This window comes from Heteronotia binoei, chromosome 9 (genome assembly GCF_032191835.1).
Source record: "Heteronotia binoei isolate CCM8104 ecotype False Entrance Well chromosome 9, APGP_CSIRO_Hbin_v1, whole genome shotgun sequence".
Lineage (NCBI taxonomy): Eukaryota > Metazoa > Chordata > Lepidosauria > Squamata > Gekkonidae > Heteronotia > Heteronotia binoei.
Genome location: NC_083231.1, coordinates 8,493,304 through 8,518,093, shown reverse-complemented (window position 1 = coordinate 8,518,093; position 24,790 = coordinate 8,493,304). Strand labels below are relative to the sequence as shown.

Sequence of the window (24,790 nt, the reverse complement as noted above, 5' to 3'; positions counted from 1 at the left end):
CCTATGAGCTTGTGTTAAAAAAACAAACAAACCCAAACTCCATTTATTAATTACTGCAATCCTTCTCATGGTTATTTTAGTTTACCGGAGCCGTCTCCCACAAATCATTTCTTCATAGGGTTGCCAAGTCCAATTTAAGAAGTATCTGGGGACTTTGGGGGTGGAGCCAGGAGGCTTTGGGGGTGGAGCCAGGAGACATTAGGGGTGGAGCCAAGATCAAGGCTGTGACAAGCATAATTGAACTCCAAAGGGAGTTCTGGCCCTCACGTTTAAAGGGACGGCACACTTTTCAATGCCTTCCTTCCATAGGAAATAATGGATAGGGGCACCTTCGTTTGGGGCTCATAGAATTGGACCCCCTGGTCCAATCGTTTGGAAACTTGGGGGGTATTTTGGGGAGAGGCACTAGATGCTGTACTGAAAATTTGGTGCCTCTACCTCAAAACACAGCCCACCCCCCCCAGAGCCCCAGATACCCGCGGATCAATTCTCCATGATTTTCTATGGGAATAATCTCCATAGGGAATAATAGAGTTCCCAGCAGACATTTCCCTCCCCTCCCCCCGCTTTCTGACGACCCTGAAGCGGGGGGAGGGCCTCCAAACCAGGGGATCCCCTGCCCCCCCCCCTGGGGATTGGCAACCCTATTTCTTCAGCCAAGCATTGTGGATTATTCAGACTCCCAAGTGTTGTCCCCTTTTTCCAGGATATAAATTTTATAGTGGCAGTGGTGCTCACTGATTATGCCTGAAAAACCTCAATGGCCGTGCCAGCCGTTGCCTTAGAGAATGGGCGTTGAATTCCTTTGTTATAAGGGATGGAGCTGACATAAATGAGACCTTCTTTGGCCAGGCTGGGCTGTGTTGGGCCGAGCCATGTGTGTATCTATTTAAGATTAGGCAGCGGAGATAAACTTTTAAAGGACACAGACAAACTCGAGTACAGTTTTAAAAATAACACTTAAAACACGCTTAAAACATTAGCACTTGTCGCTCTTAAAGGTGTTTTCTTTGCATCTTTCCCATGGGATCCAGGGAACTGGGCAAAGGAAGTTCATTCCTGCTTTCCCCAGAGGACCAGGCGGGGAGGAGCCTCAACCAATGGAGAAAATCAAGGTTTTGCTCTGTAACGTCTGTGTGATTGAGCAAGCCTAGGGTTCCCAAATCCCCCGCTAGGCCTGGAGACTCCAGATTTGGAGCCTCCTCCCCCCGCTGGCCATAAAAGGGAAAGCGGGGGGGAGGGGAGGGAGGAGAACGGCAGCCAGAGCTCTTCCGTTTTCTCAGGCTGCTTCCCGCCCCCAGTCAGCTGGCCGGTGAAGGGAGGGGAGCCCAGCCACGCCCCCAAAGGACCATGTGCCTTTGCACCTCCGGAGGTGAGTGAGTTCTGTCCCCTGCATCAGATTTCCCAAAAACGGGGGGGGGGGGGGTGGAGGGGGAGGGGGTGGAGAGGGAAACGTCTTCTCATAGGGTATAATGGGGAATTGATCTGGAGGTTTCGGGGGCTCTGGGGGAGCTGTTTTTTGAGGTAGAGGCACCAAATTTTCAATATAGTATCTAGTGCCTCTCCCCAAAGTATCCCCCAAATTTCAAAACGATTGGACCAGGGGGTCCAATTCTATGAGCCCCAAAAGAAGGTGCCCTTATCCTTCATTATTTCCTATGGAAGGAAGACATTTAAAAAGGTGTGCTGTCCCTTTAAATGTGATGGCCAGAACTCTCTTGGAGTTCAGTTATGCTTGTCACACTCTTGTTCCTGGCTCCGCCCCAATGTCTCCTGGTCCACCCCCAAAGTCTCCTGGCTCCACCCCCAAAGTCCCCAGATATTTCTTGAATTGGACTTGGCAACCCTAAGCAAGCCTCGTAAAGCAAGCTGAGATGCAGAAAGAAGCAAGAGAGAGGGAGAAGGAAGCAGACAAGAGGCAGTTGCTCGGGGGCCTGATAGGAGCCCTCCGGGGGCCTGATTTGACACCCCTGCCTTAGAGGGTTCATGTACTCTTCCCCCCCTCCAAAAAAAAGGGGGTGAACACGGCGCTGTTTCTGTATCAGGAACTCCTTTGCATAGTAAGCCACACACCCCTGATGTAGCCAATCCTCCAAGAGCTTACAGGGCTCTTAGGGCTGGGCCTACTGTAACCTCCAGGAGGACTGACTACATCGGGAGGGTGTGGCCTAATATGCAAAGGAGTTCCTGCTACAAAAAAAAAGTCCTGGCTGAACAGCACAATTCATGTCAAGATGTAAATCAGTGGTCCCCAGCACAATGCTGACGTGTTTCCCGGTGCCTACTTGCTCCTTTCCTAACGCTTCTCTACTGTAATGCTAAGAGCTAGTCTCGATGTTTTCCCATTTCATTGGAGTAGGAGGTGCTTCAGAACGGCTCCTGTGTCTGCAGAGAGCACCAGCGTAGAAACAGCTGCCTCTGCTGTTGACCCCTCTCAACACATTACGATCGAACCCAGCATCCATGCAGCCATTTTTGTTGTTGTGGTGATAGTGGTGGTGATATTGGATTGACATCTATTCTCAGCATTCCTGTACAGCTCATCCTTTGTGAAGCAGAAAGCCAACTGTATAGAGTGGAAGGGACAAGTTGGATCGCCCGCCTTTTTGTTGGCCTGTGATTTTCAATAAAATATTCTAAATATGTACAGAATTCCCTAGAAGCTGTTTCTTTTTCTTTTCTTTTTTTTTTGGGGGGGGGCACGTCTCAAAGGTAAAGTGCTTCAAACCTATGCAGAATGCCTTTCTCTTCTGGGAACACACATTGGAGAAACTGGATGCTTCTCATGGTGATACAGGTATCTAGAGCAGACTAGAGGGAATCAATAAAAATGTGGATGAAGCGATGCCTGCTACCATAGCTGGTTTTGAAAGGGTTTAAACAGATTCAAGAGAGGAAGTAAGGGAGGGACGGTGGAAGGGAAGGGAGGGAGGGAGAGAGTTGGGAGAGGAGGGAGAGCTGGGAGGGGGAGGGAGAGAGTTGGAGGGGAGGAGGGAGGAGGGAGAGAGCTGGGAGGGAGAGAGGGAGAGAGCTGGGAGGGGAGGGAGAGAGTTGGGAGGGGAAGGAGGGAGGGAGAGAGCTGGGAGGGAAGAGAGGGAGAGAGCTGGGGGGAGGAGAGAATGGGGAGGGAAGTGAGGGAGAGAGTTGGGAGGGGAGGGAGGGAGAGAGCTGGGAGGGAAGGGAAGGAGAGAGATGGGAGGGGAGGGAGGAAGCAAGAGAGCTGGAGGGAAGGGAGGAGAGAATTGGGAGGGAAGGGAGGGAGAGAGTTGGGGGGGGGAGGGAGAGAGTTGGGGAGAGGGAGGGAGAGTTGGGAGGGGAAGAGAGGGAGAGAGTTGGAGGGAGGAGGGAGAGAGTTGAGAGGGGAGGGAGGAGAGAGTTGGGAGGGAAGAGAGGGAGAGAGTTGGGGGGGAGGGAGAGAGCTGGGAGGGAAGGGAGGGAGAGAGATGGGAGGGAGAGAAGGAGAGAGTTGGGAGGGAAGAGAGGGAGAGAGCTGGGAGGAAAGAGAGGGAGAGTTGGGAGGGAAGAGAAAGAGTTGGGAGGGGAGGGAAGAGAGAGAGTTGGAGGAAGAGAGGGAGAGAGTTGGGGGGAGGGAGGGAGAGAGTTGGGAGGGAAGAGAGGGAAAGAGTTGGAGGGGAGGGAGGGAGAGAGCGTGGAGGGAAGAGAGGGAGAGAGTGGGGAGGGAGGGAGAGAGTTGGGAGGGAGGGAGAGAGTTGGGAGGAGAGGGAGAGAGTTGGGAGGAAGGGAAGGAGGGAGGAAGGAATACAGCGCAATGATTCCAGACTGCTCTGGAGGTTCCAGGGGTTCCTTAGAAGCTCCCTGGGTTTCCTCAGTGAGAAGATCAGTAGTGCCAGAGCATCTTCCCCAAATGACTCATCACTGTGTCCATGGCCGATGCGTGAGAGTAGGCAAGGTAGGCAGCCGCCTAGGGCGCCACCCTCCCCCACCCTGCCAATCTTCAGACTGCACTAAAACTATTTTCTACTGGAAAGATAAAACCAAAGATTGATGATGTTGTCAGATTGCTTATTCTCACAATTTTTTAAAAAAATTAAAATGTAAAATAAAAATGGTAAATTTAAATTTTAGAAATGGTGAATTAAAAATGTGAAAGGTTTCACGTTTGATCTTTTCCATTTTCCTTACATTTTTCCTTTTTTTAAATTGGGGGGGGGGGCACTAGTGCAAGTCTCACCTAGGGCTCCCAAAAGCCCTGGGTTCCTGCAACGTTCAGCTACAAAAGCGCGACGCTCATGCACTAGCTGAACGTGCGCTCTCAAGGAAGGCACCCAGGATTCTCTCCGGCCAAGCCAATAGGTACCAGGTTTACCCAGAAGCTGCCTTATACCAAGTCATGCCACTGGTCCAACTCGCTCAGCATTACCCACTCTGACTGGCAAGAACTCTCCAGGGTGGAAGACCTGTTACCTGAAATACTTTAACTGGAAATGCCCAGGGTTGAACCCAGTGCCTTCTGCCAGCAAAGCAGATGCTCTACCCCTGAGCCGTAGCTTATCTCCTGAGGTAGAAGGTTCGAAACACACTTGTATACATGGCTGGTGCATGAGTAGGCCAAGTAGGTGGACACCTAGGGCGCCACGAGGCACCCCTTCTACCCACGCGCAGCTTGTGTGCTCCTTGGAGCCTGCCCTCCACTGTGAAAAGCAGGCTGCATGGAACACAGACACTGCCTGGCTGGTTTTGTGTTCCCCGGTCTCTTACAGATCCGGGCAATGCAAAAGTGGACAATGTCTACGCAGTGTGCTCCTTGGAGCCTGGTAGGATACATTAACCAATTGTAAAAGCTGAAGAAGAGCCAATTACAGTTTCTAAAAATTGGCTCCTGTTGAAGTTGTCTGCTGCCACTCATCCGTCCTTCTTTACTTTTAAGAGAGTCACGGGGGGTGGGAGCCATAGCTCAGGAGCAGAGCATCTTTCTCACGTGCTCAAGGTCTTGTCCCTGGCACCTCCAGCTAAAAGGATCAAGTAGGATTCTCACCGTTTTCATTGCTTAATCTCACATTTATTTTAAAAAATAAAATAAAATTTAAATAAAGAACTGTAAATTAAAAATGTAAATAGTTTCAGGTTTCTTCATTTCTCCTGTAGAGCCAGTTTGGTGTAGTGGTTAAGGGCGCGGACTCTTATCTGGGAGAACCGGGTTTGATTCCCCACTCCTCCACCTGCACCTGCTAGCATGGCCTTGGGTCAGCCATAGCTCTGGCAGAGGTTGTCCTTGAAAGGGCAGCTACTGTGAGAGCCCTCTCCAGCCCCACCCACCTCACAGGTTGTCTGTTGTGGGGGAGGAAGGAAAGGAGATTGTAGGCCGCTATGAAACTCTGTCCTTGAAAGGGCAGCTGCTGTGAGAGCCCTCTCAGCCCCACCCACCTCACAGGGTGTCTGTTGTGGGGGAGGAAGGTAAAGGAGATTGTAGGCCGCTCTGAGACTCTGTCCTTGAAAGGGCAGCTGCTGTGAGAGCCCTCTCAGACCCACCACCTCACAGGGTGTCTGTTGTGGGGGAGGAAGGTAAAGGAGATTGTAGGCCGCTCTGAGACTCTGTCCTTGGAAGGGCAGCTGCTGTGAGAGCCCTCTCAGCCCCACCACCTCACAGGGTGTCTGTTGTGGGGGAGGAAGGTAAAGGAGATTGTAGGCCGCTCTGAGACTCTGTCCTTGGAAGGGCAGCTGCTGTGAGAGCCCTCTCAGCCCCACCCACCTCACAGGGTGTCTGTTGTGGGGGAGGAAGGTAAAGGAGATTGTAGGCCGCTCTGAGGACTCTGTCCTTGGAAGGGCAGCTGCTGTGAGAGCCCTCTCAGCCCCACCCACCTCACAGGGTGTCTGTTGTGGGGGAGGAAGGTAAAGGAGATTGTAGGCCGCTCTGAGACTCTGTCCTTGGAAGGGCAGCTGCTGTGAGAGCCCTCTCAGCCCCACCCACCTCACAGGGTGTCTGTTGTGGGGGAGGAAGGGAAAGGAGATTGTGAGCTGCTCTGAGACTCTTCGGAGTGGAGGGCGGGATATAAATCCAATATCTTCATCTACCTCACAGGGTGTCTGTTGTGGGGGAGAAAGGGAAAGGAGATTGTGAGCCGCTCTGAGACTCTTCGGAGTGGAGGGCGGGATATAAATCCAATATCTTCATCTACCTCACAGGGTGTCTGTTGTGGGGGAGGAAGGTAAAGGAGATTGTGAGCTGCTCTGAGACTCTGAGTGGAGGGCGGAATATAAATCCAATGTTTTCTTCTTCTTCGTCTTCAATTCTGTTTTTAATTTTTTTTGGGGGGGGATGCTAGTGGGCAGCTCACCTAGGGCACCGAAACCCCCGTCACCGACCCCGCTTGTATAGAGGCACCGATCGTAAGGATGGCATGCGAAGACTCACCCATGAAGTAACTGGTGATTTTGCAGACGGTGCTGCCGAAAATGAAGTCCTGCAGGAGGTTGGGGATGAGGGTGAAGGGCATGCAGAAGAAGCAGAGCATGAGGTCGCTGACGGCCAAGGAGAGCAGGAAGATGTTGGTGACGGTCCTCATCCGCTTGTTTCTGATCAGCACGACGATGACCAGGGTGTTGCCCACGACGCTGAGCAGGAAGATGAGGGAATAGAGCAGAATCCGAACGGTCTGATCTAAATCTGAAAGGGACATGGGAAGCCGTCTGTCAGCTCTGTAATTGCATTATCATACTATCGTAAGAATATTAACCATATGTGACTTTCCATACTAACCCTTCTCTCGCAGCATCTTTTGAACCCCCCCCCCGTGCATATCAAAGGGAACAGCGACTAGTGTGTGAACAGTATGCGTTTTGCCAAAGAACAAAGGAATGCGACCATTGGTGGATAACACGGCCGCCGGGCATCTTCCCAAGGCAAAAACGATAAACTGGAACCTTTGTGTGAAGGTTTGCACCTTCCCTCCTTTCATGTTTTGGGAATAGTGTTTTTGTTTAGAGAATCCTTTGAACCCTTTGATGCAGTTTCCATAAGACAGGCAACTGCCTGAACCCTCGTATTGGTCCCAACGTTTGTATGCAGCTATGAGTTTCCAATAAAGTATTACTTTGTTTCAATGAATACTGCCTTGAGATTCCATCGCCTGACACCGTCATCATTGGAAGATCTTGATAAGGTCTCTCTGGCTTCAGCATGGGGTGGCCAGATATGGCTGGCAGGGCTTTGGGGGGCTTGGTGTGGGGATGTGATGAAAAAGCATGTTTTGGTGGGCAAAGTGCTTCTTGCTGCGGCAGGATGGGCAGCGCTATGTATGTGGACTCAAGGGAAGACCTTGGTGTTTTCGCCGGGCTCATTGGAGCCATGCGGACTGAGCTCGGGGACTTGGGAACAAAGGGCTGTAGGATTCAAACCCCTGCAGCCCAGGACCAATCACAAGCTCCCACCGGTTTGAATGACCCAATAACATGCCTGCACGGGAACCCAGAGATGTATATAAGTTCGGCCCGTGGGCCCCAAAGTCTGTCTTGTACTGTGACCTTGTATTACGTGATTCCTATTAAAGAGCTCACTTTAAAGAGCTCCTATTAAAGAACTCACTTACTCCGAGGCTCTGCCAAGCATAGAACCCACTATATTATAGGTGGCACCTGTTCAAAATTTGGGCAAGAGCTTACAGGAGCAGAGCTCTGCGTGTGCTTTCTTTCTTACCCCCCCCACCCACCCAAACACTTGCTTCTTGTTCAAACCCGCCTGGGAGAATTTTGCTGAACTTTTAAGATTTGACAAATGTTTTAATATCCCCCCACACACACACACACACACAAAATGAGAAAATAACCAAAACATATGATACAGATGGATGGAAACTTTCCTCATGCCACTGCGGCCACAGAGGAGAAAATAATTTAAAAGTATGATGGGAGTCAGGTTTTAGCAGGACAATTCTAATTCAATTCGGTGTAGTTCTAATTCAGTTAGCCACTTTGGTGTAGTGGTTAAGCGTGCAGACTCTTAACGGGGAGAAGCAGGTTTGATTCCCCACTCCTCCACTTGCAGCTGCTGGAATGGCCTTGGGTCAGCCAGAGCTTTTCACAGAGTTGTCCTTGAAAGGGCAGCTTCTGGGAGAGCTCTCTCAACCCCACCTACCTCACAGGGTGCCTGTTGTCGGGGAGGAAGGTAAAGGAGATTGAGAGCTGCTCTAAGACTCTGAAATTTGGAGTGGAGGGCAGGATAATAAATCCAATGTCGTCTTATTATTACTACTACATTGTCATATATAATGAAATAATTATACAACTCACAGCCCAGTTGCTAACAGGCCACGGACCGGTACTGGGCCATGGACTGGGGGTTGAGGATCCCTGCTCTATATCACCTTGCTGTGCTGCTATGCCACTGAGCTATCATAAAAGAGTTGGGACCTCCAGGGTCATCTAGTCCAACCCCCTGCACAATGCAGGAAACTCACAAACCCCTCCCCCTAAATTCACAGGATCTTCATTGCTGTCAGATGGCCATCTAGCCTCTGCTGAAAAACCTCCAAGGAAGGAGAGCCCATCACCTCCCGGGGAAGCCTGTTCCACTGAGGAATCGCTCTAACAGTCAGGAAGTTCTTCCTAATGTTGAGCCGGAAACTCTTTTGATTTAATTTCAACCCGTTGGTTCTGGTCCTACCTTCCGGGGCCACAGAAAACCATTCCACACCATCTCTATGATAGCCCTTCAAGGACTTGAAGACGGTGATCCTATCACCTCTCAGACGCCTCCTCTCCAGGCTAAACATCCCCAGCTCCTTCAACCTTTCCTCATAGAGCTGCTATAACATCTTTCTGGCTTATTACATGATTCACCTCCCACCGAAACGTAAGCACCTCTGTTGACTGATTTATAGTTTTAATGGTTTTGAATTATTTACTGCTGCATTGTTTAATGTTTTAAATGCTCTGCTCCACCCTGAAAGGGAAAGGATGGGATATAAATGAACGAAAATAAAATAAAAATAAACGGCTGCAAGCACAAGTTTGACAAATACCTGCACTTTTGGTCAATATGCAAAGAAGATAGAAGATATTGGATTTCTATCCCGCCCTCCACTTTGAAGAGTCTCAGAGCGGCTCACAATCTCCTTTCCCTTCCTCCCCCACAACAGACACCCTGTGAGGTGGGTGGGGCTGGAGAGGGCTCTCCCAGCAGCTGCCCTTTCAAGGACAACCTCTGCCAGAGCTATGGCTGACCCAAGGCCATGCTAGCAGGTGCAAGTGGAGGAGTGGGGAATCAAACCCGGTTCTCCCAGATAAGAGTCCGCGCACTTAACCATTACACCAAACTGGCAAAGCAGTGGGAGGGAGGGGAGAAGTCGTGGACCAAAACAGGCAGGCTTCACCCTTCTCCCACTAGCTGCTTTTCTCCTAGCCAGGGTCTGAGACTAATTGGCCGGTCAGATCAGGAGAAGTGGCTGGTGCTGTGCTGGCCCGGGGGGGGGGGGGGGAATGACCCCCAATGAAAAAGGATCCATAGCCCCTCTTGCTGTCCCTTGCACCTCCCCCTACCCCACTCTACCCACCCCCCCCAGCAATACTCCCTCTAAGCAGTGGAGTCTTGTCAGCAAAAAATCCAGTTTGTGAGCTACTGGCATTAAACTTGTGTCTCATCTCAAAACCTCAGAAAGGCAATCACTTCTTTACGTTTTTCGACAATGCCAACGGCTTTGCTCATGGGAGGATATTCTCAAATACCGATGGCACTATGTGTTTGTATATGCGGTGCTTCAGTTCCAGAGGATATATTAAAAAGGTAAAGGTAGTCCCCTGTGCAAGCACCAGTCGTTTCCAACTTTGCTTTCACAACGTTTTCACGGCAGACTTTTTATGGGGTGGTTTGCCATTGCCTATAGAGAGCCCTGTGGCGTAGAGTGTTAAAGCTGCAGTACTGCAGTCCTAAGCTCTGCTCATAACCTGAGTTCGATCCCCGGTGGAAGCTGGGTTTTCAGGTAGCCGGCTCGAGGTTGACTCAGCCTTCCATCCTTCCGAGGTCGGTGAAATGAGTACCCAGCTTGCTGGGGGTGGGGGGAAGTGTAGATGACTGGGGAAGGCAATGGCAAACTACCTCATAAAAAGTCTGCTGTGAAAACGTTGTGAAAGCAATGTCACCTCAGAGTCATAAACGACTGGTGCTTGCACAGGGGACCTTTCCTTTCCATTCAGAAGTTAGAACTAAATTCCTTGAAAGCCTGTTAAAGGGACAACATTTTTCCTCTGATCTCGACAAGCTGGGTTTTTTACTATCTGATACCGACCCATTCGTTACCTACAGTGTCACTCTTTGCCCTGGCTACAAAAAAAAATTAGGTCCAAGATTGCCGTTTCAAGTAAATCAATCTTACGACTAACTCGTTTTATTTTAGGTGTTCATAATTTTATCGTATATTAATATTTGTGATTAATTAGGTTCCCTGTGGCTGAGCCTAATGGCAATGGCGCTTCTGTAATTGAATATTCCTTGCTTTGATACCTTATCTTGTAACTGGTTTTTTAAAATGATACTTTTAGTCTTTTTTTAATCATTAAGTTCTTAATTGTCTATTGCGATGGCCTGTGGCTATAAACGATAAATATTTCTTGCTCATTAAAGTTGTGAACTTCTGCATCAGTGAGTGCGCTCTGGGGCCCTCTTTTCTGAGCTGAGACAAAAATGGGTGAGCCGGAGGCTAAAAAACCGTGAGCAAGCTCACACTGACTCAGCTGAGAGAAGACACTGCACCCCCCACGCCCCCCAAGCATCTGTTTTGGACGGGGCTGAAAAGTCTTGCCTTGACTGTTGGACACGGAGCTCTGCCCTAAAAAAGCAATGAAAGTCCTCATAAAATTAAGCACCCTCTTCGCTCCCATAAATGAAAAGCAATTAAACGGGGATTTGATGAGCTCTAATAGCTAGGCTGCTGTAAACCGTGGATCTGACTGGGATTTGGGCTGGTTGCCTCCGTAGCAGAACCTGCACCTGATCTATGCAGAGCACACACCGTGCCTTCTTTCAAAAGCAGAATACGCTCGGCGTCTCAGGACGTCGCTCAGAGCTATGTATTTACTACTCGCCATAACATTTCCATATTAGAAAGTTTGCGAATCACAGTTATGAACTACCTGGGAGTCTGAATCGAACTCGGAGAGAAGAAGGCAAGATCTAATCTAATCTAACAACATGCTTGACATCTACGGGAGAACATGCCCATGTTAATTCCTTCTATGTGGTGCTCTTAAAAGACACACAAGAGTGCTGCTGTTGTTGTTTTAAAAAAAAATTAGAAATTGTCACTTTAACTTACTGCCATTCATATTTTCTGTCCTCTGACCTTCCCAGCAAACTTCCACACTCTTCTGTCATTTTAATTAAAAGAACATGAATTTCTCTTTCTCTCTCTCTCATTAGGATTTATCAACAAGCATGCATTTTTTTTTCAGAGCTTGATAAACGATTCTGTGAAAGAGCTCCTGATGAAACTGGTTGATTCCCCCCCCTTTTTTTTTTTTTAATAAAAGAGGGCACCTACCTTTAAAACGCTGAGAGGGATTCCTGCAGAAAAAAGGATCCTTTTCAGAGATGAGCTTGCACAGCAGGTCTGAGTCGTTGGTGTTGATGTCAAAGAGGCTGTCGTTCACTATATCCATCCTTTAGCGCTTCCCAAAGGTCAGTTTTGGTGGGAGAAACGTGTCGTTTTGGGGAAGGGGGGACTATTTGTCCATTCTTTCGAGGAGCACAACTAAGGCCTTTAAAAGAGACCTGCTGCGAAGGGCTCGGTGAAGTCTGCTACCCACTGAAGTCTCCTCTCAGCCATCTGTAGAGAGTGCTCAGCCCACTGAATTCTGCGAAGCATGAGAAAGGTTTGCTTCAAGGAAAGCACCAAACAGCTTGGATGCCGCAGAGGGGAATGCACGCACGGCACACACACCAGCGCTCTTTCAAGCTCTCTCTCTCTCTCTCACACACACACACACACACATACACACACTTTCCTCTCCCTTTTAGATCCACCCCTTTCTGTTATTGACCAAGCCGAGCTTGGCGTGGGGATCATATCCCATACCAGATAGCGAGGACAAGCATTAACCCTTTGCGCAAGGGCTCTGAGCTGACCCAGACTAGGGACATCTTTATCCACAGCCAGTGCTGGATTAAACCCTGTGGAGGCCCCTGGGCAGTCAAAATCCTGGGGGGCCCCTTCCAAAATTATCTCAGAGTTGGAGCATCCGGCCTGCGGCCCCCGCCGCAGCCCTCGGGCATCTTCTCAAAAGCCCCTTTGACGAAGCTGTGAGGGAGAAGGAGAGGCAAACTTGGCGACAACGCCAGCATCAGCCGCACCAGGCAAGTCGGGCAAAGAGCAGCTCAGTTGCTGGCTGTGCAGGCAGGCTGGGAAGGCTGCAAGCAGGGGGGGAACGGGTGGGGAGGGAAGCCGGCCCGGGGTCCCTAAAGGCGTGGGGGCCCATAGGCCAATGCCTACTCTGCCTAATCGGCCCTGTCCACGGCTATGTCTAAACATAGGGACCATCAATTACCTGTGACCCTAAATGTCACCCAACAGATGCGCAGCTTGATCTTTGGTGTGCATACCCTGAAGCAAACGTCATGGACTTCGAGGAGGCGGGCACAGGGTTGCAGCCAAAGGAATAATATTCTATGCAATGTACAGCCCTTTGAAAAAAACCCTTCATGTCGACATCAGTTGATATTGTGTTTCTGTGCCTTAAAGGTAAAGGTAGTAAAGGTAAAGGTGTAAGCACCAGTTGTTTTCAACTCTGGGGTGACGTTGCTTTCACAACGTTTTCACAGCAGACTTTTTACAGGGTGGTTTGCCATTGCCTTCCCCAGTCATCTACACTTTCCCCCCCCCAGCAAGCTGGGGACTCATTTTACTGACCTCGGAAGGATGGACGGCTGAGTCGACCTGGAGCTGCCTACCTGAACCAGCTTCCGCTGGGATCGAACTCAGGTCGTGAGCAGAGGGCTCCGACTGCAGCACAGCAGTTTTACCACTCTGCGCCATGGGGCTCTTACCTCTGTGCCTTATAATCCAGTAAAAGGTTATGTCCATTGTCCAAAACAAATTGTGAAAACAATGTAGGGTTGCCAGCAATCTTCCCTCTAAGCTGCAGTCCTGTGAGCAAAAATTCTACTGTGTGAGCCGCTGGCATTAAATCTGTGAGCTGCTGCATAAATTAGTGCGCTCTGGGGTCCTCCTTCCTGAGCTAAGACAAAAAGGTGTGAGCTGGAGGCTAAAAATCTGTGAGCTAGCTCACACTAACTCAGAGGGAACACTGGTTGCCAAGTCTGTGTTGGAATATACCTGGAGACTTTGGGGGTGTATCCAGGAGAGGGGAGATTTGGGGAGGGGCCTCAGCATGGTACAAGTCCACCCTCCAAAGCAGCCATTTTCTCCAGGGGTGTAAATTTAAAAAACCGCGAAGAGACACCATAAATTTTAAACAACAAGACAGTGTAATTTAAAGGTCAGTGGTGTTTTGACCAAGCTTGCACACAGAACTTCAAATAGAAAAGAGCATGTAGCAAAAAAACATTAACAGAAGACAGTTCAAAAGCAGTCTTTCCAATCACAAAGGAGGGACAATATTCCATTATTTAGTTCATGGAACTAAAAGAAGCCCTTCCAAAGACGTCTGTTCTAGATATCAAGACGTTTCATCCGTCTTTCTTCAGTTTGGAGGCTTATTTATCACTGGAACCTGGAGATCAGTAGTAAAAGCGGGAGATCTCCAGGCCGCACCAGGATGCTGGCAACCCTAAAACAGTGGGCATGGGGGGGGATTCTTTTTTTCATTGTGGACAAGATCATTCAGCGCAATTGTTAAAACGGCATCTCTGATCCCCCCCAGAAATCAGCGAGACTGGGTCAAATGAGAGGTCCCCTGTGGGGGGGAGACAGAACAGTCACCTGACTTTTTTATTCTGTTGAAAAGCAGCAAGCAAGCAGGAACTCCTTTGCATACTAGGCCACACACCCCTGATGTAGCCAATCCTCCTGGAGCTGAGAGTAGGCCCTGGAATAAGAGCCCTGTAAGCTCTTGGAGGATTGGCTACATCAGAGGGGTGTGGCCTAATATGCAAAGGAGTTCCTGCTACTAAAAAAAAACCCTGAGCAGGAGACAGTGTAATTGGGACTGGAGCATGGGCGATGTTACACTTCCCCTTCCCCCTGCTTGCCACTTAGAATCCCCCCCCTCCCCGCAAGCTGCTTCACATCCACAAAACAAACAAACAAACAAACAGATATTGAGACTTATAACATAAGAGAAGCCATGTTGGATCAGACCAATGGCCCATCCAGTCCAACACTCTGGACTTCCGGGTTCCGTTGCCTTGAGCTCAGCGGGGGTCCGCGGAGCTTGTCTCTTACAGCCCCCCTGAATCGGGCTGTTAGAGAGGTGCCCTGGAGGGGTTTCCTTTTGGCATGGGGCTTTTGCAGGGAGTCAGGGATACAGTGGCGGCTGTTCCTGTCCTTCTTGTGTGCTCTAGTGCTCCACGGCCATGATCGCCATTACGGCAGAAAGAGGTGAACACCCAGCCGCTTGCTTTCTTTTCTGCTAACAAGCCTTTGATGCATTGTTTTCCTACCTCAAACACGGCAATTCTACTCTGCAAGTAAGTTTGCTTTTCATACCATCGGCTAATGGGTTGTTTTACATAACAACAAACGGGTCAGTTCAAAGGAAGAGGGAGAGGTGAATCCCCCCCCCCCCGACTTTCCCATGAATCCGGCTTCCAAAAGATAAAAAGAACAACTTTAAATGCCAGCAGCAATCTAAATTTGACTGAATATAGATACTTAAATCGACCTGGATTATGATTGAATAAGTGATAAAGAGACTATTGTTTGGTTATAATTTGGTCTAAACAAATGAAATATATTCCAAAGAGATTGGTATTTGTTGTCTGAGTGCAATTTAAATGGCAACAATCAAGATATACGGCTGGTGAAGATTTGGAAGGATAGACTAACTGGATCTCTGAGTTACTTTTCAGCTTTGATTACTAACTGAGTTATTCTGTGGAGTAAAATGGCATCACAAAGCAAAATGTTTCATAAAAAAGATACAATGGATATAATATTTTCTCTAAAGCAGGACCTTGGTTTATTAACCGAGTTGATAAAAAAGCAAATGGGAACTTTTATGTTAAAAGCTAGCGAAAACTTGAATCTACATGGGCAGAGTGACAAAGAGATCTTGGTGATGTCTGTGGAGTTAGAAATGGAAAAAGATCCGTCAGGAAATGAAAAGAAGAAAATTAAAATGGAACCTTATGGAGCAGTTACTAAGAAGAACCGGAAGTTAAGGCTGTTTGAAGTTTTTTTGAGAGGATCTAATGGCATGGGATTTTTACTATCGTTACTGAGAGGGGTGCTTGCATTAAAGAGAGAGGATGCACATTTCATCAAAAAAATCAAAACGTGGAAAACTTTCAGGAAGAAGGGATTTTAAATTGTTTTCCCTCTCTGTAGGTAACTGGATAATATGGAACTCTCAGCAAGATATGCGATTTCAAAAGGCAAAGTGAGATCTTTGGGACATAATAGGTTTGTTCTTCTCTGATTAATATGAACAAGAGCTAAAGGACTGAAAAGTTCTGAAAAGAAATTAAGATAAATAAACAGTTAACTTGGATTAATTTTTAAGAAGACAGACAACACAATTATTTTGTAATCAGGTAGATCTGCTCTTAATATGTTTGTTTGGAGAAATTGCTTACATTGAGATAGATAAACTAATATGCTCCTTGTTTACCATTTTTCTTTCTTATCTCTCCACTTTTTACATTATTTTAAATTTGATCTTTTTCTCTATCCGTTTGAAATATGTAAGTTAGAAGGATAAAGAAATACTTGTTTTTTATGCTTATCTAAATGATCATTGTTAAAATAACGAGTCAGTTTGTATTTTTAATACGGTTAAGCTTATCCAGTTAGTTCTGTGTTGAGACTTTGGTGATTTTTTTTTATATCTATGTTTGGTGAAGAAGAGTAGCTCAGACTTGCATTTTAAGTAATAGTTTAGTAAAAAGTGTACAGTGGAAAATGAAGATGGTAGACTATAAGGGGTAGAAAACTCAATACTTGCAGGTAGAAAGGATTAGGTATTTTGTTTTGAGGTAAAAATGTAACTGATATATTTGCAGCTTTCTCTGTTTCTGATCTCCCACTTTGCATTTCCCCCTCCCTCTTGACGTTTCTGTACTTGTGCGTATGCTTTTTCTTTTTGTAGTTAAAACTAATAAAAATTATAAACTCCAACACTCTGTGTCACACAGTGGCCAAAAACAAACCCCAAACCCAAGTGCCATCAAGAGGTCCACCTGTGGGGCTAGAAGCGCTTCCACTGCGCACCCCCACCCCCCAGCACCAGAATGCAGAGCATCCCTGCCCCAGACACAGAGTTGCAAAAATACGCTGTGGCTAAGAGCCACTGATGGACCTCTGCTCCAGATGTTGATCCATTCTCTTGAAGCTGTGGATGCTTGCAGCCGCCACCACCTCCTGCGGCAGTGAATTCCACCTGTTCATCACCTTTGGGGTGAAGAAAGACTTTCTTTTATCTGTCCCCTGCAGGCAGAAAATCAGCTTGGGGAAAGGAGACTGCCGCCAAAAATGGTGGGAGGGAAGAGAATGAGGTCTACTCAAGGGGTGTAGGCTTCTCAGTTTCGGGGGAGGGGGGCACAGAGGGAGCACATGATGAATCTGGTACACTTAGACTACGCTTAGTAGTCTATATTAAATTGTTGAAATATGACATTATTTATATCTCCAAAAACAACAGGTCATCAACAATTAATCATGTATTTTTTGAAAAATGTAATCCCCCCTCCACCCACACACTCAGTTTGGTGTAGTGGTTAAGTGTGCGGACTCTTATCTGGGAGAACCGGGTTTGATTTCTCACTTCTCCACTTGCAGCTGCTGGAATGGCCTTGGGTTAGCCATAGCTCTCATAGGAGTTGTCCTTGAAAGGGCAGCTGTTGTATGAGCTCTCTCAGCCCCACCCACCTCACAGGGTGTCTGTTGTGGGGAAGGAAGATAAAAGGAGATTGTGAGCCGCTCTGAGACTTTGATTCAGAGAGAAGTAAAAAGGTAAAGGCAGTCCCCTGTGCAGTCGTTTTCAACTCTGGGATGACATTGCTTTCATAATATTTTCACAGCAGACCTTTTACAGGGTGGTTTGCCGTTGCCTTCCCCAGTCATCTACACTTTCCCCCCAGCAAGCTGGGTACTCATTTTACCGACCTTGGAAGGATGGAAGGCTGAGTCAACCTGGAGACAACTACCTGAACCAGCTTCCGCTTGGATCAAACTCAGGTCATGAGCAGAGGGCTCCGACTACAGTACTGCAGCTTTACCACTCTGTGCCATGGGGCTCTTTCAGAGAGAAGAGCAGGGTATAAATCTGCAGTCGTCTTCTTCTTCTTCATAGTCTGAATCTCAGTAAAGAAATTATGTGGGAGGAAAGATGTCATGAACTCCCACACTGAGACAATCTGAGTAAATATCTCATTCGTGTTATGAAATGAAAAACTTCCTCCCCCTCTATCTTTTCTTCACAACTGAGTGTGTGACTGGCCCAGGGTCACAGAGTTTGCTTCGTGACTAAGTGCTGGAGATTTGAACTCTGATCTCCCCAGTCTTAGACCAACTCGCTTAACTACACCACTCACATACTGAATACTCAATATGAATCTCCAGATGCATCTCAGAATCCACATTAAATCCACAATAGATACTGCCTTTTTAGATACCCTGGCCTGAAAATATGGGACCATATGTTTGGATGAAATAGGGTCCAGGAGAGTAGAATCACCTCACTTTCTATATCGGGTGAACCATCTTTCTCTCCCTCCCCCCATGTACATATGCACAGAGACTGAAAAATGGTCAGGAGGGAAGAGAATGCTCTGGTAAGACCTCACCTGGAGTCTTGTGTTCAGTTTTGGGCACCACATTTTAAGAAGGATATAGACAAGCTGGAACGGGTCCAGAGGAGGGCGACGAAGATTGTGAGGGGTCTGGAGACCAAGTCCTATGAGGAAAGGCTGAAGGAGCAGGGCATGTTTAGCCTGGAGAGGAGGCAGCTGAGAAGTGATATGATCACCATCTTCAAGTACTTGAAGGGCTGTCATCTAAAGGATGGTGTGGAATTTTCTGTGGCCCCGGAAGGTAGGACCAGAACCAACGGGTTGAAATTAAATCAAAAGAGTTTCCGGCTCAACATTAGGAAGAACTTCCTGACTGTCAGAGTGGTTCCTCAGTGGAACAGGCTTCCTCAGGAGGTGGTGGGCTCTCCTTCCTTGGAGGTTTTTCAACAGAGGCTAGATGGCCATCGGACAGCGATGAAGATCCTGTGAATTTAGGGGGGAGGTATTGGTGAATTTCCTGCATTGTTCCGGGGGGTTGGACTCGATGACCCTGGAGGTCCCTTCCAACTCTATGATTCTATGAATTAGTTGGGGCAGAATCAACGGGCTGGAATTAAATCAGAAGCGTTTCCAGCTCAACATTAGGAAGAACTTCCTGACAGAGCTAGCAGCGGCACTAGGATGCTGGCTCAAGGCGTCGCCATCCCAATGCCAACACCAGTGAGGGTGAGTGTAGCGGCAGCCAGGCTCCTAGTCTCAGTGAGCACGCTGCCGCTGCCTACCATTGTTCTACCTTTTGCTTCTGTGACACAAGAGGCAGAGCAATGGTGGGTGGCAGCATGTGCACTGAATCTTGCTGCCACTTCTGAGCAGACTATTTCCATCCACTCAGGAGCAAGGGAAGGTGGGAAGGCCCAAACCAGCACCCTCTCCCCAGCTTGGTGCTCCAGGCAGCCACCCACGGTTGCCTAATGGGCACATTGGGCCTGGTTAGAATGGTTCCTCAGTGGAAGAGGCTTCTTCGGGAGGTGGTGGGCTCTCCTTCCTTGGAGGCTTTTCAACAGAGGCTAAAGGGCCATCGGACAGCAATAAAGATCCTGTGAATTTAGGGGGAGGTGTTTGTGAGTTTAGAGCGGTTCCTCAGTGGAACAGGCTTCCTCCTCAGGTGGGCTCTCCTTCCTTGGAGGTTTTTCAGCAGAGGCTAGATAACCATCTGACAGCAATGAAGATCCTGTGAATTTAGGGGGAGGTATTGGTGAGTTTCCTGCATCATGCAGGGGGTTGGACTAGATGACCTGAGGGTCCCTTCCAACTCTAGGATCCTTCTAAACATTTACACATTCAGTTCAGTTAAAAACTAAATAAAATGGGGATGGACTGTTGAAAAGCAGCTGCTAGTCAACCGCCGCCCCCCCCCCCCACACACACACTTTCACCTGAGGTACATTCATTTGGTCCTACCTGTACTTTGTGTGGGATGGCCCTCCAATCAATAAAAGACCACACGATTTGCATGTAACATGTACCAGTTGTACTGCAGGAAAATATGTTGGACATATAGCAAGGTAATATTGAATCAACCACTAGAGGGAGCAAAGCATATGTGGAAAAAGGGAAGAAGCAGTAGGAACTCACAAATGGCAAAAATGAGACTACAAAAGAGCTCACTTTCACATATACTGAATGTTGCTCTTTCAGTCTACTTCCAATGCACTTTGTAACTGGGTTTTACTGTGTGAAATGGAAAAACCCCCTTGCAAATAATCACTACAGTGGATTAAAAAGTGCATAATCCAGCATGTCTGCTACCTGGACACAACAGATTAATTCTTTGACTTGTGAAAGGTGGCAGCAACATGTGCTTGTTTAGGTCCAGATTTGCATGTGATTCCTCCCTCCATCTCTCCCAAGCTCTGTTGAGCCTGTTATAAGACAAAGATTTGAATTTCAGTAATTTTAATGGTAGATTAAGCCCATAAAGTTTTTACTTAGTTAGTTTATTATTTTGGCTTCTAACCCATCCTCCCTGCAGGAAGGCTCAGGGTGGGTTAAAAAGGTAAAGCACCGAGTAGTTACCAACCCATGAACTGATGTCGCATCACAACGTTTTCACGGCAGACTTTTTACAGGGCGGTTTGCCATTGCCTTCCCCAGTCATCTACGCTTCCCCCCCAGCAAGCTGGGGACTCATTTGACCGACCTCGGAAGGATGGAAGGCCGAGTCAACCTTGAATATTCAATTGTTTATTACGTTTTAACTGGTTGATGTTATGCTGTATTTATACTATTGTAACAGGGCGGGTTACAATAGTATAAATACAACACAACATCAACCAGTTAAAACATAATTTTTTCACACAGTAGGTGCAGCTGCATAACAATCCCTGTTACAAAACGGCCCCTGGTTGTAGCTGAAACTGGAGGACGCATTTGCTTACATTTTTTTTTTTAAAGCTCTTTTGGCTTTAATTGACGATATTCCCTGGCTTTTTTCTACCAACAAGGATGCTTTTCGTGAGTCTCCTGTTTACGTCGATGACCATCAACCGTGGCAATATTGAGTTTACAGCGGTATGCAAATACATTTCAATGCAATTGATTAAAATACAGAGTCCCAGAGCGGCTCACAATCTCCTTTATCTTCCTCCCCCACAACAGACATCCTGTGAAGTAGATGAAGATATTGGATTTATATCCCGCCCTCCACTCCAAAGAGTCTCAGAGCGGCTCACAATCTCCTTTACCTTCCTCCCCCACAACAGACATCCTGTGAAGTAGATGAAGATATTGGATTTATATCCCGCCCTCCACTCCAAAGAGTCTCAGAGTGGCTCACAATCTCCTTTACCTTCCTCCCCCACAACATACACCCTGTGAGGTGGGTGGGGCTGAGAGAGCTCTCACAGCAGCTGCCCTTTAAGGGACAACCTCTGCCAGAGCTATAGCTGACCCAAGGCCATTCCAGCAGCTGCAAGTGGAGGAGTGGGGAATCAAACCCGGTTCTCCCAGATAAGAGCCTGCATACTTAACCACTACACCAAACTGGCCACACCAAACTGCACTACACCAAACTGATGCCAGGGGTGTGGCCTAATATGCAAATGAGTTCCTGCTGGGCTTTTTTTCACACAAAAAGCCCCGAAGAGCCCCTCTGCACAGCCTTAACAGTCCAGTTGCAGAGATGGAACCCTGAAGACAAAACCTCTTTCTTTTGAAACCGCTCTCAGTTTGTGCGACTCTTTTCTGAGGGGAGCACATGGAAGAGATGAAGTCCCAAGCGTCCCTGACTATCTCACATTGGTGTTCCAAACACGTGTGGAAAAGGGAAGCCCTGCCAGAGAAAAGCAATGTTGTGTGAGGCAGGAGAAGGTTTGGCCGTGCTGGGGCTGCGAGTCGGCGTAGCAAACTCTCTTCTGTGAATTTCAGGGGAGGGTTTTTGTGAGTTTCCTGCATTGTGCAGGGGGTTGACCTAGATGACCCTGGAGGTCCCTTCCAGCTCTATGCCAGTTTGGAGTTGTGGTTAAGTGTGCGGACTCTTATCTGGGAGAACTGGGTTTGATTCCCCACTCCTCCCCTTGCACCTGGTGGAATGGCCTTGGGTTAGCCATAAGTTCTCGCAGGAGTTGTCCTTGAAATGGCAGCTGCTGTTAGAGCTCTCTCAGCCCCACCCAACTCACAGGGTGTCTGTTGTGGGGGGAGAAGATATAGGAAATTGTAAGCCGCTCTGAGTCTCTGATTCAGAGAGAAGGGCAGGGTATAAATCTGCAGTCGTCGTCTTCTTCTATGATTCTATAATACTATGATTCTGAGGCCTAAAGAATCACCTCAGATTTGGAGGGCGGGACCTTCCTATTCTACTGGACAGCTGCCAGTTGCCTTTCCCACTGGGCTGGTCTCCATGCTTTGGAAGCTGGAACTCCTCATTGTCTTCGGCCTCCTTGGTGCAGCGGTTAAGTGAGCCAACTCTCATCTGGGGGTTTGATTCCCCCTCCTCCGCTTGCAGCTGCTGATGTGACCTTGGGTCAGTCATATTTCTCTCAGAGCTGTTCTGCTCAAGAGCAGTTCTCAGAGAGCTCTCTCAGCCCCACCTTCCTCACAGGGCGTCTGTTGTAGGGAGGGGAAGGGGGAAAAAAGATTGTAAGCCACTCTGAGACTCCTTTAGGTTGTGAAGGTCAGGGTATAAATCCAATCTCCTCCTCTTCCTCCTCCTCCTCTTCTTCTTCTTCTTCAGTTTGGTGTAGTACTTAAGTGCGCAGACTCTTATCTGGGAAAACTGGGTTTGATTCCCCACTCCTCCACTTGCAGCTGCTGGAATGGCCTTGGGTCAGCCATGGCTCTTGAAAGGGCAACTGCTGTCAGAGCTCTCTCAGCCCCACTTACCTCACAGGGTGTCTGTTGTGGGGGAGGAAGGTAAAAGAGATTGTGACCGCTCTGAGATTCAGAGTATAGAACGGGATATAAATCCAAATCCAATATAAGAAATATATATATATATATATATATATATATATATATATATATATATATATATATATATATATAAAAGAACATAAGAAAAGCCATGCTGGATCAGGCCAATGGCCCATCCAGTCCAACACTCTGTGTCACATAAGAACATAAGAGAAGCCATGTTGGATCAGGCCAATGGCCCATCCAGTCCAACACACTGTGTCACATAAGAACATAAGAGAAGCCATGTTGGATCAGGCCAATGGCCCATCCAGTCCAACACTCTGTGTCACATAAGAACATAAGAGAAGCCATGTTGGATCAGGCCAATGGCCCATCCAGTCCAACACTCTGTGTCACACAGTGGCCAAATAAACCCAGGTGCCATCAGAAGAAGATGAAGATGAAGATATTGGATTTATATCCCGCCCTCCACTCCGAAGAGTCTCAGAGCGGCTCACAATCTCCTTTCCCTTCCTCCCCCACAACAGACACCCTGTGAGGTGGGTGGGGCTGGAGAGAGCTCTCACAGCAGCTGCCCTTTCAAGGACAACCCCTGCCAGAGCTATGGCTGACCCAAGGCCATGCTAGCAGGTGCAAGTGGAGGAGTGGGGAATCAAACCCGGTTCTCCCAGATAAGAGTCCGCACACTTAACCACTACACCAAACTTGCTCTCCAGGAGGTCCATCAGTGGAGCCAGGACACTAGAAGACTTCCCACTGTCCCCCCCGCCCAACCAAGAATACAGAGCATCACTGCCCCAGACATAAGAACATAAGAGAAGCCATGCTGGATCAGGCCAATGGCCCATCCAGTCCAACACTCTGTGTCACACAGTGGCCAAAAAAACCCAGGTGCCATCAGGAGGTCCACCAGCTGGGCCAGGAAACTAGAAGCCCTCCCACTGTGCCCCCCCCCCATAGCACCAAGAATACAGAGCATCACTGCCCCAGACAGAGAGTTCCAATGATAAGCTGTGGCTAATAACCACATCTTGTTTTTCTTTTCCCAGCCTTTTTTAGAAACAGCATGTTAAGATAGAGACACCCACCCTTCCTGAACTTTCGTGGAGTTTGGCCCTCCTTTTGAAAGCCCTGGAGGATTTTCAGATTCCAGTGGTTGCTTAGGCAACAGAAATGAGGGCCCAACTCTCACAAGTCTGAAGAACCTCATGGGAATACAAGCAGCCGCTCTAGGACATCTGTGGCTTGCAGCACTGGTTTTTACTGAAAGGGGGCAGAGGACCAAGGAGAAATAGCTGTACACAGGGCTTTTGGGGTAGAAAAAGCCCAGCAGGAACTCATTTGCATATTAGGTCACACCCCCTGACACCAAGCCAGCCGGAACTGCGTTCCTGCTCAAAAAAAGCCCTGGTTGTATAAGGTTGCCAGCTCCAGGTTAGGAAACTCCTGGAGATTTGGGGTATGGAGTCTATGGAAGGGAGGGGCCTCAGCAAGGCATAATGGCACAGAGTCCACCCTCCAAAGCAGCCACTCTTTCCAGGGGAACTGATCTCTGTGGTCTGGAGAGGAGATGGAATTCCAGGGGATCCCCAGGTCCCACCTAGAGGCTGGATGTTATGTATGAGGACCAAAGTGTAGACTGTTACGAGTCTTCCTGCCAGGCTCATTGGAGCCAGAAGGACTGAGCTGGGGGACTTGGGAACAATAGGCAGCAGGATCCAAATCCCCGCTGCCCTGTTCCAATCACGAGCTCCCTGCTGGTTTGAATGATCCAATGGTGTCCTTGCGCGGGAACCCTGAGTTGTATATAGTTAGCCCTGTTGGCCCAGTTCCTCAGTCTTTCTGGAGTGCAGCCTTCTACCAGGCTGTATCTAACAAAGAGCTGATTATCACTACCACCTTCAATGTATTGGACCCACTATATTATGAACATATGAAGCTGCCTTATTCTGAATCAGACCCTCGGTCCATCAAAGTCAGTATTGTCTTCTCAGACTGGCAGCGGCTCTCCAGGGTCTCAAGCTGAGGTTTTTCACACCTGTTTGCCTGGACCCTTTTTTGGAGATGCCAGGGATTGAACCTGAGACTTTCTGCTTCCCAAGCAGATGCTCTACCACTGAGCCACCGTCCCTCCCCAACTGACATCCAGTGTTCGCTCTAAGCTGTGGAGTCTTGTGAGCAACAATTCTACTTTTGTGAACAACTGGAATAAAGCTGTGAGCTACTGGGAATAAAATAGTGAGCCACTGCATACGTCGCTTTGCTCTGGGACCGTTTTTTCCTGAGCTAAGAAAAAAATGTGCGAGCCTGATGCTAAAAGACTGTGAGCTAGCTCACACTCGCTCAGCTTAAAGGGAACACTGCTGACATCCCCACAAATGCAGCTGGTAGAGTTGCCACCAGTGTTCCCTCTAAGCTGAGTTAGGGTGAGCTAGCTCACAGATTTTTAGCCTCCAGCTCACACGTTTTTGTCTTAGCACAGGAAGGAGGACCCCAGAGCACAATAATTGATGCAGGAGC

At 48.2% G+C, this 24,790-nt stretch overlaps 1 protein-coding gene across 1 annotated transcript in view; it reads right to left on the bottom strand.

The window, feature by feature from the left end:
- Positions 1-11,610, bottom strand: part of CCKAR (cholecystokinin A receptor) — a 70,546-nt gene extending 58,936 nt beyond the window's left edge. Inside the window, exons 1-2 of the mRNA XM_060246211.1 lie at positions 11,493-11,610; positions 6,374-6,625 (exon numbers count right to left, since the gene is read on the bottom strand). Of these exons, the coding sequence (XP_060102194.1) occupies positions 6,374-6,625; positions 11,493-11,610 (370 nt within the window). The remainder of the gene's footprint in view (positions 1-6,373; positions 6,626-11,492) is intronic.
- Between the last annotated feature and the right edge of the window lie 13,180 nt (positions 11,611-24,790).